Source organism: Onychostoma macrolepis, chromosome 21 (genome assembly GCF_012432095.1).
Source record: "Onychostoma macrolepis isolate SWU-2019 chromosome 21, ASM1243209v1, whole genome shotgun sequence".
NCBI classification, from domain to species: Eukaryota; Metazoa; Chordata; class Actinopteri; order Cypriniformes; family Cyprinidae; genus Onychostoma; species Onychostoma macrolepis.
In genome coordinates, this window is record NC_081175.1 from 14,002,645 (window position 1) to 14,017,193 (window position 14,549).

Genomic DNA, 14,549 nt, shown 5'->3' on the forward strand with positions numbered 1-14,549 from the left:
GATTACGTGCCAAGGAGCTACAACTGGTGTTTTCTGTTAGTTGTAGTTCTTTCCCATGCGCCGTCACGTAAGCGTCAGCATTAAGAAACAGTTAAATGACTACATTTCCCATAGCGCATGCTGGGCAAAAATACTGGTGGGCGGAGACTACTCCTGTGAACATAGATTTCTGTACCTGTCTGCTGATCTAGTCTGATTTATCGTAAATTTGTAAAGTGTACAACTGTACTGTTTACAGAAGAGGACTCGTATGGTGCAAAGAGGGCTAGACGCTTTACGTGCTCAAAGGATTTTGTTTTCCTCACACCATGGAGAAACAGTTGCATTTGAATTTGCTAGCCTCCAAACCCCCAATGGCAGGTTTGCAGTCGGGATCTAACGTTAAATTAAGAATGGGGTGAGTTTACGCTTTAATCATATCTTTTAATCATACTCATATGCACATTAGTGCATACAAGGTGTTTTAGCAACCCTGTCGCTGAGAGCTGTTAGCTGTCACGATCTAGAAGATCCATAAAGTGACGAGTCATCTCGGGGTCTATTGCTTATAACGTTATGTGTGTTTAACTATTTCCATATTTATTTCACGGAATGACAAACATGTCTTGATCGAGGTAAAAGCCATCAACGATTAAATTGTGCTTCTCTGACTGTCTGCGGTCCCCTCCTGCGTCCTGTACTCATCCAGCCACCGCGATCACGACTCACTCGATAGCGATGTCCGAATCATTCTTTTGAGTCAGATCTTTTCAAATAATCGACTGAATGAATTCACAAAACTAGATTAAACCTACTCAAGCGGTTCGCCATTCAACAGCAGTCTGGCTGCTCATATAAACCGAGAACCAGTTAGAAAGAAAGTTGCTAGAAATGTTGCAAATAAAATGTAGTAGAAATGTGTTTGATACCTGATTTGTACTTTATTTATCAAACCACATATTGAACAGAGTTGGTAAATTATCACCTTATACAAAAGATTTAAGTAAATGACTCAAAAAATGAACATTTGCTGAAAGTATACTCACCCTCCGGCTATCCAAAGTGTAGATGAGTTTGTTTCTTCATCAGAACTGATACGGAGAAATTGATCATTACATCACTTGCTCACCAATGGATCCTCTGGAGTGAATGGGTGCCGTCAGTGTAAGAGTTCAAGTAATAGACAAGTAATCCACAAGACTCCAGTCCATCAGTTAGTGTCTTGTGAAGTGAAAAGCTGTGTATTTGTAATATACAAATCCATCACAGACGTCTTTAACTTCAAACGGTTACTTCCAGTTAAAATAAGAGTCCTCTATCCTCGTATATCTCATCTGAATCAGGAGAGAAATATGCAGGTATCAAGCACTGTTTATGTGAAAACAGTCCAAAATAGCTTTAAACAAAAATGTAATTGAATTTTGATGTGCGAGGACAACAGGGGATGATCATTTCCACAGGATGAAACATTATTATGGACTCTGAGCTCGTTTTTTTGGTCAGAAGCAACGGTATAAAGTTAAAACGCCTTAATGATGGATTTGTTTCTCTTTTGTGAACTATTCCCATCACCTTTCTTCTGATTGATGATCATTTGCACACTTTATCTGAGCTCTGTATCCTTTTGGTCAGTCATTTAAAAAACCATGACCACTAGTAATTAAAATATTTGTATAAAATACACATTTGGATGTTACTAACTGTGTTTGGTTCTCCCATCTCTGTGCAGACCAGGAAGAAAACGAGATTTTACTCCTCTGCCCTGGAGTCAGTACTTCGAAACCATGGAGGACGTGGAGGTGGAAAATGACAACAGCAAAGACATATCCTTTGTTTATTGTTGTGAAGACTCTTTATGTAGCTCATGTGCTATGGCATTTCAGATTCTCCCATTCTATTCTGTGAAACATTCCTTTACTCCTTTGTACACATTTAGAATTTACAGCAGTGGCTCTCTTGGTCCCGTCCTGATGCTCCTTCATGGAGGAGGTCACTCTGCACTGTCCTGGGCAGTCTTCACTGTGAGTTTCTGTCATCTCACAAAGCCGTACCTCACTACTCGACTAATTATAGTACTTTGTTTTTAATGGTATTTCATGCATGTCAAAGAGACAGATGTGGAAAAATTTGTGACGTTGTCTGTGCACTAATATACAGTATGTATATTATATGAATGTATAAATATGCATCATTCAAAATTTTGTGGTAGTAGGATTTTTTTTTTTTTTTTTAAGTTTGAAAGAATTTTTATATAATATAAATATAAATGAATTATAAATGACATTTTAAAATATATACTGCATTACAATAGAAAACAGTACTAAACTGTAATAATATTTCAGAATATTACCGTTTTATTATATTTTTGGTCAGATAAAAGATTTAAAATTGTGTATATATATATATATATATATATATATATTAGACACACACACACACACACACACACACAGATAAATAGATAATATTAATATTTAATTTATATGATTATTAATATTTATATTGTCCAATGTTTGTATTTTCAGTCTGTTATATGCAGCCGAATTAACTGCAGGGTTGTAGCTATGGACCTCAGAGGACACGGTAAGGGATTTCAAACTCTTTTATTTCAGAAAACGTCTTTGTTTTAGTTAATTAGCTGATAACAAACCATAAGCTGTTGATTTTATAATCACATAGGTCAATAACATGTATGTGATGAACACAAAATTTATGATTTAACTGAGCAGTTTTCAAGTGGTACATTTTCTCATATCATTCAGGTGATACGAAAGTAAAGAACCCTGACGACCTGTCTGCTGAAACAATGGCCAAGTGAGTACATACTCCTCTCTCATCTCTCAAGGTCTGTACAAAGCTGTATTTCATTCAGAAATGTTACTTTCTTTCAGGGATATTGGAAAAGTGTTGGAGGCACTTTATGGTGAAAACCCACCTCCCATCATGATTATTGGTCACAGTATGGGTGGAGCAATAGCAGTTCACACGGCTGCAGCCAATCACGTGCCATCACTGCTCGGCCTTTGTGTTATTGATGTAGTGGAAGGTAAGTTTTCACTCTCCACACAAGCAAAAACAGATGAGAGAAAAAATATTTACTAGTGCATGAATTGAAAAATAACTTTATTTACACCTCAGAGTTTCAGTCAGTGGAGTTGCATAGTTATTGCTGTAAGGCATCCACCAAACCATTATAAAACCGCTATATGTTTTGATTTCAGGGCAGTTCGACTATAAATATAAAGCATAGTCACATAATGTAGTTTTGCTCATTCTTCAGGTACAGCAATGGATGCCTTGAACAGCATGCAAAACTTTCTGAGGAGTCGACCAAAAACATTCAAATCTGTGGAGAATGCAATCGAATGGAGGTACAAAGTTTTCAGTATACTTTTGAAAATAATATCCAGTGACAGTTGTTTAAAAATTAAATAAGTCCCGTAATATCTAAAACCTAGAACTGTCATTTGATTAATTGCACATTGTTTTTTAACACCTAACATTTAAAATTTGTAAACACACACACACACACACACACACACACATATAGTGCCCTCCATTAATATTGGCACCCTTGGTAAATATGAACAAAGGCGGCTGTGAAAATAAATCTGCATTGTTTATCCTTTTTATCTTTCATTCAAAAAATTCACAAAATTCCAACCTATCATTGAAGTAAAACAATTGAAAGTGGTGGGAAAGTCTCATTGTGAAATGAGAGTTCATGTTGGCCACAATTATTGGCACCCAATTATTGCAACGTCCTTTTCCCAAGATAACAGCTCTGAGTTTTCTCCTATAATGCCTGAAGAGTTTGGAGAACACCTGATAAGAGATCAGAGACCATTTTCTTCATACAGAATCTCTCCAGATACTTCAGATTCCAGCTCCATGTTAGTACTTCTTCTCTTCAGTCCACCACTCATTTTCTGTATGGTTCAGGTCAGAGGACAGGGACAGCCATGGTAAAAGATTCATTTTGTGCTCAGTGACCCATTTTGGTGTTTAATTTGATGTTTGTGTTGGATTGTTGTCCTGGTAGAAGATCCAAACACGGCCCATTATAAGATTTCTAACAGAGGCAGTTAGGTTTTGATTTTTTTTTTTGTCTGTTGGTATATGATAGAATCCATGATGCCATGCATCTGCACAAGATGTTCAGGACCTCTGGCAGAAATATAGGAAGCTATAGCTAAAGTTAGGCACCCTAGAAATTCTTATGAGTAAAATATCTCTGAAGTATATTCCCATTCATATTTACATTTTTTAGCACACCAGGGTGACTAGGAGCATGAAATTGTCCAGCCGTGACTTCCTGTTCCACAGGATTATAAATATGAGGAACACAAAGGCCAAATTCCCTTAATCATTGATCACAAGGAGTAAAACCTAAGAATATAGTTCTGATGTGCAGAACAAGATTGTTGAGCATCACAAAATAGAAAGTGGCTGTAAGAAAAGAGTTATAGCATTGAAAATCCCCATTTCCACCATCAGGATAATAATTAATCACTCATCCAAAAACAAGCTCCAGCATATTCAGTTATCAGACACGACTGGAACTTCAAATGGCACTGGCTTCTATGGTCAGATGAAACTGAAAAAAGAGCTTTTTGGCAGCAAACCCACCAGATGAGTTTAGTACAAACAGGAATAAAAAAGTTCCCCATGTCCACGGTTAAATATACTGCTGTATTTTTGATGGTGTGGGCCTATATTTCTGCTGGAGGTCCTGGACATCTTGTTTAGACACATGGCATCATGGATTCTATCAAATACCAACAGATCAAAATTCAGAACCTGACTGCCTCTGTTTGGATCTTCCACCAGGAAAACAATCCAAAACAAACATCAAATAAACACAAAAATGGGTCACTGAGCACAAAATGAATCTTTTACCATGGCTGTCCCTGTCCTCTGACCTGAACCCTACAGAAAATGAGTGGAGTGAACTGAAGAGAAGAAGTACTAACATGGAGCTGGAATCTGAAGGATCTGGAGAGATTCTGTATGAAGAAAATGGTCTCTGATCTCTTATCAGGTGTTCTCCAAACTCTTCAGGCATTATAGGAGAAAACTCAGAGCTGTTATCTTGGGAAAAGGACGTTGCAATAATTGGGTGCCAATAATTGTGGCCAACATGAACTAGAGAAAGCATTTATTTCACAATGAGATTTTCCCACCACTTTCAATTGTTTTACTTCAATGATAGGTTGTAATTTTGTGAATTTTTTTGTATGTGTATATATATATATATATCTTGGGATAAAATTAGTAATTATTGCTCCAGGCCTAAATGCCAAATTATTGTTTTTATTTAGAATTAGTCAGCAATTACAGAACATAATACATTTTAATTTAAATGACCATAAAATAATGTCACTTTTAGCTGTGCTTTTTATATAGTGGAAATATTAATTAAAGAAATGAACACAACCTTTTTTTATGGAAGCCTGTTTCCACCACTGAATATATATATATATATATATATTTTTTTTTTTAAAAAGCTAATTGCGACTTTATCTCACAACTCTGACTTTTTTTCTCACAATTGCGAGTTTACATCTTGCAAGTTTAATATGTTACAATTCTGAAAAAAAAAATCTGAATTGCGAAATGTAAATTCGCAATTGCGAGAAAAGTCAGAATTGTGAGAGAAAAAACTTTTTTTTTAATTTTTTTATTTAATTCAGTGGCAGAAACAGGCTTCCCTATTTTATTCCCAGCTCTAATAAAGACTGATTTTTTTATTTTTTTTCTCCTTACCAGCGTGAAAAGTGGTCAGATCAGGAATGTCGAGTCTGCACGAGTGTCCATGGTTGGACAGGTGAAAAAGTAAGTCTTTCCTAGTATTGGTTCCCTTAACTAGCTCCAGGAATTGTTGTAAATTTGTCGAAATGTTTAGCTATTGTATATATTGCACTGATTAGTTGTCTTCGGATGTTTAGATGTGAAGAGCCATTGAGTAGTCCAGGGGTTTCCAAGAGCATCAGTGAAGGCATTATTGAAGAAGAAGAGGAGGATGAAGAAGGAGGTGAATCCAACCACAAAAGGAAGAAAGAGGATGACCAAGAGGTATTATATGTTTCAATAAATGCAGCCTTGGTGAGCATAAGAGATATTTTTTATCGCTTACATTATTGTACATCTAAGTATGTTTCACGATGAACATTAAGCATTATTTTATGTACAAATGTTTGACGATTTTCCTATTTGGCAGATAAAGAAAGAATGTCTGTACACCTGGCGTATTGAACTCTCAAAGACAGAGAAGTACTGGGAGGGCTGGTTTAAAGGACTGTCTTCTCTCTTTCTCACCTGCTCTGTGCCAAAACTCCTTCTGCTGGCTGGTAAGAACACTTAGACATTTGTCTTTTAGACTTACTCAGTGTAAAAAACAACTCTTAATGAGTAATGTGTCTCCCATAGGTGTTGACAGGCTTGATAAAGATCTTACCATTGGGCAAATGCAAGGTAAAGCATTTAAATTCTTGATCTTTATTGTACAGCACATCACGTTGCTGTGGCCAGAAGGTCCTTCATGTCTTTTGTGGTTGTTGTTATTATTTTAGGAAAGTTCCAGATGCAGGTTCTGCCACAATGTGGCCATGCTGTTCATGAAGATGCCCCAGAAAAAGTATGTCTGTTTTATATCACAGTCATAGAAAACATGTTCGCTGCTTCTGAACTGTGATATCTGATGCAGGTAGCTGATGCTCTAGCCACCTTCATGGTCCGTCACAAGTTCACTGAATTCAAAGAGGGTTTCCCCTGGTAAGAAGTCAAGTGTTGATTGAATCGTCTAAAAGAAAATTAATATTTTTTGTTTTCTAATCTCTCCCTTTGTCTTCTGTGTGTGTCGTTTGCTTCAACAGACGACGTGTAGCCTTCACTCGTAGTCTTCATCCAGCGATGTGTCGTCCCTCTCTGCTCTCCATCGGGGTTACAATACAACCAAAACCATGGTGACGCCTCTGCTGCCAACTCATTCTTAGCACTTCATTCTTAAATTATATTCAGTTTTGTATGACTTTAAGTATGTTTGCTGTAATCATTACGATTCTCTTGGCTATTTTGGCAGGAAATAATAATACAATAATACTTATCATTTCAAATCATTATGTATATTTAAATTTTAATTTTCCCCTGAACTGATTTCTTTTGCATTTCCTCTGATGCCTTGCTTGTTTGTTGTTGTAATTAGGATGATTGCATCATGTTGTGTTCAAAGTGTTGGTTGTTGCTGATTTCAAGGGAAATAATAAAGAGAGGTTTCCGCAGTCTGCGTTCATTTATAATTTACAGTATTAGCAGAGAGAACATTTCATTCAGTGGAAGCAAATTGGATATTATAACTGAAATACAACAAAATGAATTGGAATAAGATTGAGATCTTATAAATCCAAATCAAATCTGGAAATATGTATCCATACCCAGCCGTTATTTGTTCTGTGCATTACATAAAATTATATTCTTCACTCTTTACATATGATTTACAGGTTATATCATGCAATTTTATACCAACAAAGAAGCTTAACAAAAAAATTGCCTTTTGGTCAGTAGTGTAAGAGAAGCGGTTCTCTCTCTTACTCTTACGATTGAATCAATTATAAACATAATAAAATACATCAAAAAGCACAAATTTGAACAGAAGATTTTTTTTTTGTGTGTGTGCTATTTTTTTTACTATTTTTGTATTGTTAATTCAGTACAGTATTGCACATTTAAATCTCAGATAAGGGTGTTTTATTTACATTTTTATATACATAATGTAGATAGATATTGATAGGTACAATAGCTTTAAAGTGTGTTCTTTTTACAGTCAAAAGTGTATTTGTGCATAAAGTGTATATGTGCATAATACAAGCTGTCTGTATATATTTCAATGATTCTTATAAGAGCCTGTTAACAATTAACAGAGAATGTGTTATTTTAGCAGTAAGACATGAAAACCTGTGAACTTACAAATTATAACAGAAAGCATGAAAAATACATTTATATTAATTTTAAACAACAGAAAGTTGCAATTTAATATAAAAGTATATGGTTCTGTTATCTTTTTCAGATAAATGTTTAAATATGGCATTCATAATGATGAAACCGTTTGTTGCAACTTTACAATTACCATTGTGCAAATTATTTCATATCATCTTATGTCATACAGTTAATGTACATTAACAGAGGGCCGTATTTTGCCTGAATGATAGCAGAAATAATATTTGAATAAGGGCCACACAGCTTCATCTCTCATACCATAGATCAGAGGACTCAGGCAGCGCGGCAGCATAAGAAGAATAAGAAAATTCAGATATCTGAGATTTATGAAGAGAGAAGAGCTGTCAGACACCGTGTATAGTGCTTTGTTTATTGTTGCATACAGGAAAGAGGTGAGACACAGTCCCAGCTGAATCAAGTGCAAGAGCACCGTTTTGAGGGCTTTCTTAGCAGAATCTTTATCAGAGGAAACAGACCTGGCTGTGATCATAATGCTAATGTATGTGAAAATTATGATCACTGCAACAGACACAAAATAAAGAACATCAAACCCTTGAGTTTTATCTAGCTGCCATTTGAATAAAAACAATTTTTCTTGTGTGCAAAATAAAACCTCTACAAATAAACCTGGATTGATAATTAACACAAAAACAATGTCTGTTATAATATTTATAGAACTAAGGAACCAGATGATTCCTATGGCGATTCCAGTTCTTTTTGGTGTGGTGATGTTGCAGTGCCTCAGAGGGAAGCAGATCGCCACGTACCGCTCCAGAGACATCAGTGCTAGTGTCAGAGGAGCGTTACGGAAAGTGCAGTAGGAGATAAAAACTAACAGAGTGCAGATGGCTCTGGTTACTTGAAGGTAATACGTGCCCATAGTGTACATGATAGTTGTGAGGAGCAAAAGCACAGAGTCATTCATAAGCATGTGGCCAAAAAGAATGTAGCGCGGCGTCTCATGGAATACACGCTTGCTTCTCAGGGCAAAGAACATCACACAGTTTACAAAAAAGAAGAATAGCGATATTAACATAAGCACTGAAATTTTAGCACTGGGCCCAGCACCCATTTCTATCTTAAAGATTTGCTGATAAATGAAAGAGACATCCTCAGTGCCATTAGAGTCCGCCATGAGCTGAAAGACAAGAAACAGAGAAACAAGGCTGATTAGAACAAGTAGGCTATGCAGTGTAAATCTGAGTGGCATCTTTATCTATCTGTTGTGCACTGAGGTGAGATTTGTAAATTTGCAGCATACCTCAGACACAAACGTGTTATTCTTCAGTCAATAAGTCAGACATCAGCCTTTCATCTGATCCAGTGACAGATTCCACAAACGGTTCTGCACCTATATTTATATAGCTGTTACACTATGGCAGACAGAACCACTTGGGTATACTGTATGTGCCACTGGGTGCATAAGAGGGAGGGAGCAAAAGTGAGGTAGAAGTGTAGAAAGAAGCATGTGGGGGTCATTCTAAGTAGGGCCCAAAAGATTTGAGACTACTAGTGAAAATGCTTCTACCTGTTTCTGATTTAATGCAAAACATCATACCATGGTGGTATAATTGCACACACACATACACACACACGTTTGTTTCTGTGAATTGTGGGGACTTTCCATAGACTTCTACTTACTGACCAAACAATAGTTTCTATCCCCTAACCCTAACCTACCCCTTATACTACAGGAAACCTGTTTGCATTGTTACACTTTCAGATAAACATAATTTATTTATTTATTTATTAATTTTCCCTTGTGGAGACCACAGACTGGTCAAAAATATAAAAAATTGTCAAACAATGTCAAAGATTTGAGGTTTTACTACCCTTGTGGGGACATTTGGTCCTCACAATGTAACAAACAAGTACACACAAACAACTACAATAATATAACAATATTTATTTATGATTTTACAGTAGTAGCTTTTATTCATTACTATGTGTATTTTGGCCGTATGGCAGGGCTGCTCAAATCTTTCCCTGGAAAGCCAATCTGCTGCAGAGTTTAGCTCCAACCCTGATCAAACTCACCTTCCTGTGATTTTCTAATGATCTTGAAGACTCTGATTAGCATGCTCAGGTGTGTTTGATTAGGGTTAGAGCTAAACTCTGCAGGAGTGGGCCAGATTTTAGGATGCCTGCCGTATGGTTACCCTGTTACACAGATTATGTTGGTGAGGCTCATTATAGCTTCCACAGAGGTTTTAACGTTCCGAGATGATCACTGATGGCGGAAAATAACATTAACAAATGGACAGTTGTTCAGCGAAAAGAACGATATCAAATTCGCAATACAGTTTGTGCAAGTGATTCAAAAACAGTTCATGTATTTTCTCTCGGATTATTTCTGCCCTCTGCTGGTGACCTTTGCAAGTGTTGATGAGACGAGGGCTTTAGCTTTCTGAATGGATGATGGGAAAATAATAAACAGAAAAAGCTGAAAATTAAAAATGTTTTTTTAAATGAAGCCGTTTCTGTGTTTAATCTTTCATTAACCCCTTTCACATTAATTTTGAGGCCAAAATCAGTCTAATACCAGATATAAACAAAAATACATGTAAAAAGTCTGTACTGTACAGTCAACATTGAGCACTAATGCCTTTATAGACAAAAAAAAAAAAAAAATTACATTAATAATAAGGAAATTTTGGTGATTACTGAAACTGTTACTAGTTTAAATATAGTACTTTATTACAGCAACACCTACTACTCAGATGTGTTTTATTTAAAGTAGTAAATGCTCGACTATACATATCAATGTTGTTTGTAAAAGAGTCTTCTTTAACAGTCCAAAATGTTCTGAACACAGGCCTTTCATATAAATTATTTATTTTATTATTTTTATTTTATTTTTTATATTATTTGTTTATTTATTTTTTAGGAGTTTAAAAGATAACAGCTGATGTGTAATTTCAGCAGTAAAAAAAATACCTGCCAATGACAGCTTATATATTTTAATATAAAGAAAAAAATCTCAAATGAAAACACTATTGTTTTCACACCAACCATGCAATTTAATTAAATATATATATTGTTCTGTTGTTGTTCTGAAGATGAACAATGTGGCAATAGTATTTTTTTCTGTCACTAATAGTTCATATGTTAACTTATTATTTTATCTCATCCAATACCGTACAGTTAATGTGCATTAACAGAGGGCCTTACTTTCCTGAACAACAGAAAATAATAAACTTGAACAAAGGCCACACTGGTTTATCTCTCATACCATAGATCAGGCAACGTGGTAGAATGATAACAATAAGAAAATTAAAATACCTGAGATTTATGAAAAGAGAAGAACTCTCAATCACCATATATATAAGGCTTTGTTTATTATAATATACAGGAAAGAGGTGAGACACAGTCCCAGCTGAATCAAGTGCAAGAGCACAGTTTTGAGGGCTTTCTTAGCAGAATCTTTATCAGAGGAAACAGACCTGGCTGTGATCATAATGCTAATGTGGGTGAACATTATGATCACTGCAACAGACACAAAATAAAGAACATCAAACCCTTGAGTTTTATCCAGCTGTGAACATTTTTTCTAGGGTACAAAATCCAATACCTGCTTTATTTATTTATTATTTTATTATTATTATTATTTATTTATTTTTAATTTTTTGGTGTGGCAGTGTATTGGGCTGAGACACCAGACATCAGCTTTCCATCTGCTCCAGCAGCAGATTCCATAAACAAGTCACAAAGGATATTAATTATGCTTGGCTACAGCAAGTTTCATTGATTCAAGATCATTAATTGTTTCAAAGATAAAATTAACTAATAAAAAATATTTAACACTATCATATTTGCAACAACAACAACAACAAAAACCTTGTAGATTGTACTAAAGCTACTTTATTTTTTCCTCGTCGTTGCGCCACCTGCTGGTGACCATTGCTAATTTGATGAGGTGAATTAAAATAAACCTGTTTTTGTTATACCCCCTTTTTAAGCCACATGAACAGAAAATACAAGGTTTGCTTTATTTATTTGAATTTGCCTAAAAATGAGCAATTTGCACATACATGCATTGCTGCAGTAAAGCAAGGTCACATCCAAACATGATAAAAATAAGAGAAATGTACGGTAAATGTGGCTGCTTCTCACTTATGCTAGAATCACTATGACTATAGATTTTTAGAGCTGTTAAAATGTTTGCTCACAAAGATGACTGCAGACTGTTAAAGGGGAATGTAGAAAATAGTACAGTTGTATATGAACTAAAGCCAGATGTAATAAACACAATTAAGATAATAAAGCAGGAAGTCTGTTTTAACATTAAACATACAAATCAAAGTCATTGCAAGTCATTAAGTTACATGCTTTAAATAGTGTTCATTAAATATGAGTAGTTTTTTAGCAAATAAAAAGTACTCAACAGTGACTCTGAAGGATTTGTAATAAGATATTTGATGAACACACAAGCAGTTTCACCCACTCACAAGCAAAAGTGTCTCAGCCTCATGAAAAAAAACAAAACAATAAAACAGAAGTGTGAGTTAAAGAAATAGTTTCTTTATAGGCATTTATAGACACAAAAACCTAAAATAGTCTTCCTTTAACAGTCCAAAGTGTACAAGTGCATAAAACAGGTTGTCTCCATGAACTATAAACATTCTTATTAAAAGAAATTGTCTGTTTCAGTGATATTTTCCTGTTTAAGAGAGGCTTTTAAAGAAATCAAAATACTTTTTAAATTTTTTTTTTTTTTTGAACAAAAATTTTTATTTTCAAGGATTGTCATACAGGTTAAGACAACAGTTCAATTTTTCATTATACTTGTTCAAATCTACACAAAAAGACTGATTCTTTACCTGATATTACCACTGTGAGTGTCAAATTTTTATTACATAACCTCTTAGACTATACATTTAATGTACATTAACAGTGGGCTTTACTTTGCCTGAACGATAACAGAAGAAATATTTAAATAAGGGCCACACGGCTTCATCTCTCATACCATAGATCAGAGGACTCAGGCAGCGCGGCAGAATAAGAACAATAAGATAATTTAAATATCTTAGATTTATGAAGAGAGAAGAGTTGCTTCCAGTCATCATGTATAGTGTTCTTTCTATTATAGTATACAGAAAAGAGGTGAGACACAGTCCCAGCTGAATCAAGTGCAAGAGCACAGTTTTGAGGGCTTTCTTAGCAGAATCTTTATCAGAGGAAACAGACCTGGCTGTGATCATAATGCTAATGTATGTGAAAATTATGATCACTGCAACAGACACAAAATAAAGAACATCAAACGCTTGATATTTATCCAGCTGCCATTTGAATAAAAACAATTTTTCTAATGTGCAAAATATAATGCCAGCTAAATAACTGTGGTCAACAACTAAAACAAAAATAATATCTGTTACAAAATTGATAGAACTAAGGAACCAGATGATTCCTATGGCGATTCCAGTTCTTTTTGGTGTGGCGATGTTGCAGTGCCTCAGAGGGAAGCAGATCGCCACGTACCGCTCCAGAGACATCAGTGCTAGTGTCAGAGGAGCGTTACGGAAAGTGCAATGAGAAATAAAGACTAACAGAGTGCAGACGGACCTAGGTATTGGAAGAAAACAGAGAGCCACTGTGTACATAATAGTTGTGACCAGCAAAAGCACAGAGTCATTCATAAGCATGTGGCCAAAAAGAATGTAGCGCGGCGTCTCCTGGAATATGCGCTTGCTTTTTAGAGCAAAGAACATCACACAGTTTACAAAACAGAAGAACAGAGATGTTAGCACAGCTACTGCAGTTTTAGTACTGAACCCAACATCAATGTCTAACTTAAAGATTTGCTGATAAGTTAAAGAAGATTCATCCTCATTTGTGCCATTGGACCCCGCCATAAGCTGAAAGACAAGAAACAGAGAAAAAAGGCTTATCAGAGCAAGTTATTCTACAGATCATGTCCAAAGCAATTTGATGCAAGATTTTTTAAAATCTGCAAAAGGTAGACATTATCCAGACATTAACCTTCCATCTGCTCTAGCTGCAATCTGCTGCAAAACTTATATAGCTGTTATATGGTGGCAGACAGAACCACATGGGTATACTGTACGTGTCACTCAGTGGGTGGGAACCTTTTGGGGATCTCTCACTAAAGCTTATACTTGCCTGTTGTGTTCCATTGTCTTCACATATCTGTTTAATAAACCCCCAAATTGAGTTCATCCCCTATATCTGTTAAATGCAGACCAGACATCACAAAATAGCCAATATGGCAGCCCCATAGAGAAATGCGTGGTAGAGTTTTTGAAATGGACTGGATGATTCACTGTACATATTCCTATCACCAAGAAGAGACAGCACTACCTTAAATGAGTTTATTCATGTCCTTTGGTTCAGAGTTTCTAAGTCTGGTGGTCCTGAGTCCAATGGTCCTGAGCCTGGTGATCTCAAAGCTTCCAAGTTTGGTGGTCCAGTGGTCCCAAGCCCTGTGGTCCTGAGCCTGGGAATTCTGAGCCCATTGCTTTCAAGTTTGGTGGTCCCAGAGCTCCCAAGTCCAGTGGGCATGGTGGTTCTAATTCTGGTGGTTCTCTCTATCATGGCCATGGGGGGTTTGGTTCCTG

The 14,549-nt window shown here is 35.8% G+C and overlaps 3 protein-coding genes across 3 annotated transcripts; 1 reads left to right on the forward strand and 2 right to left on the reverse strand.

Moving 5' to 3' along the window:
- The first annotated feature begins 116 nt into the window (after positions 1–116).
- Positions 117–7,259, forward strand: ppme1 (protein phosphatase methylesterase 1). Its single transcript, XM_058758169.1, has 14 exons — positions 117–397; positions 1,709–1,800; positions 1,906–2,000; positions 2,505–2,562; positions 2,742–2,793; positions 2,871–3,025; positions 3,260–3,350; positions 5,749–5,814; positions 5,928–6,054; positions 6,200–6,329; positions 6,409–6,453; positions 6,552–6,616; positions 6,686–6,753; positions 6,855–7,259. Coding segments are annotated over exons 1-14 (1,134 nt in total). The 5' UTR covers positions 117–308; the 3' UTR covers positions 6,856–7,259.
- A 725-nt stretch (positions 7,260–7,984) lies between these two features.
- On the reverse strand, positions 7,985–9,109 carry LOC131529234 (odorant receptor 131-2-like). The gene has a single exon (XM_058758852.1). It carries the CDS (start codon positions 9,107–9,109, stop codon positions 8,144–8,146), a length of 966 nt encoding a protein of 321 aa, XP_058614835.1. The 3' UTR covers positions 7,985–8,143.
- Positions 9,110–12,851: 3,742 nt separating this feature from the next.
- On the reverse strand, positions 12,852–13,826 carry LOC131529273 (odorant receptor 131-2-like). The gene has a single exon (XM_058758902.1). It carries the CDS (start codon positions 13,824–13,826, stop codon positions 12,852–12,854), a length of 975 nt encoding a protein of 324 aa, XP_058614885.1.
- Positions 13,827–14,549: the final 723 nt, after the last annotated feature.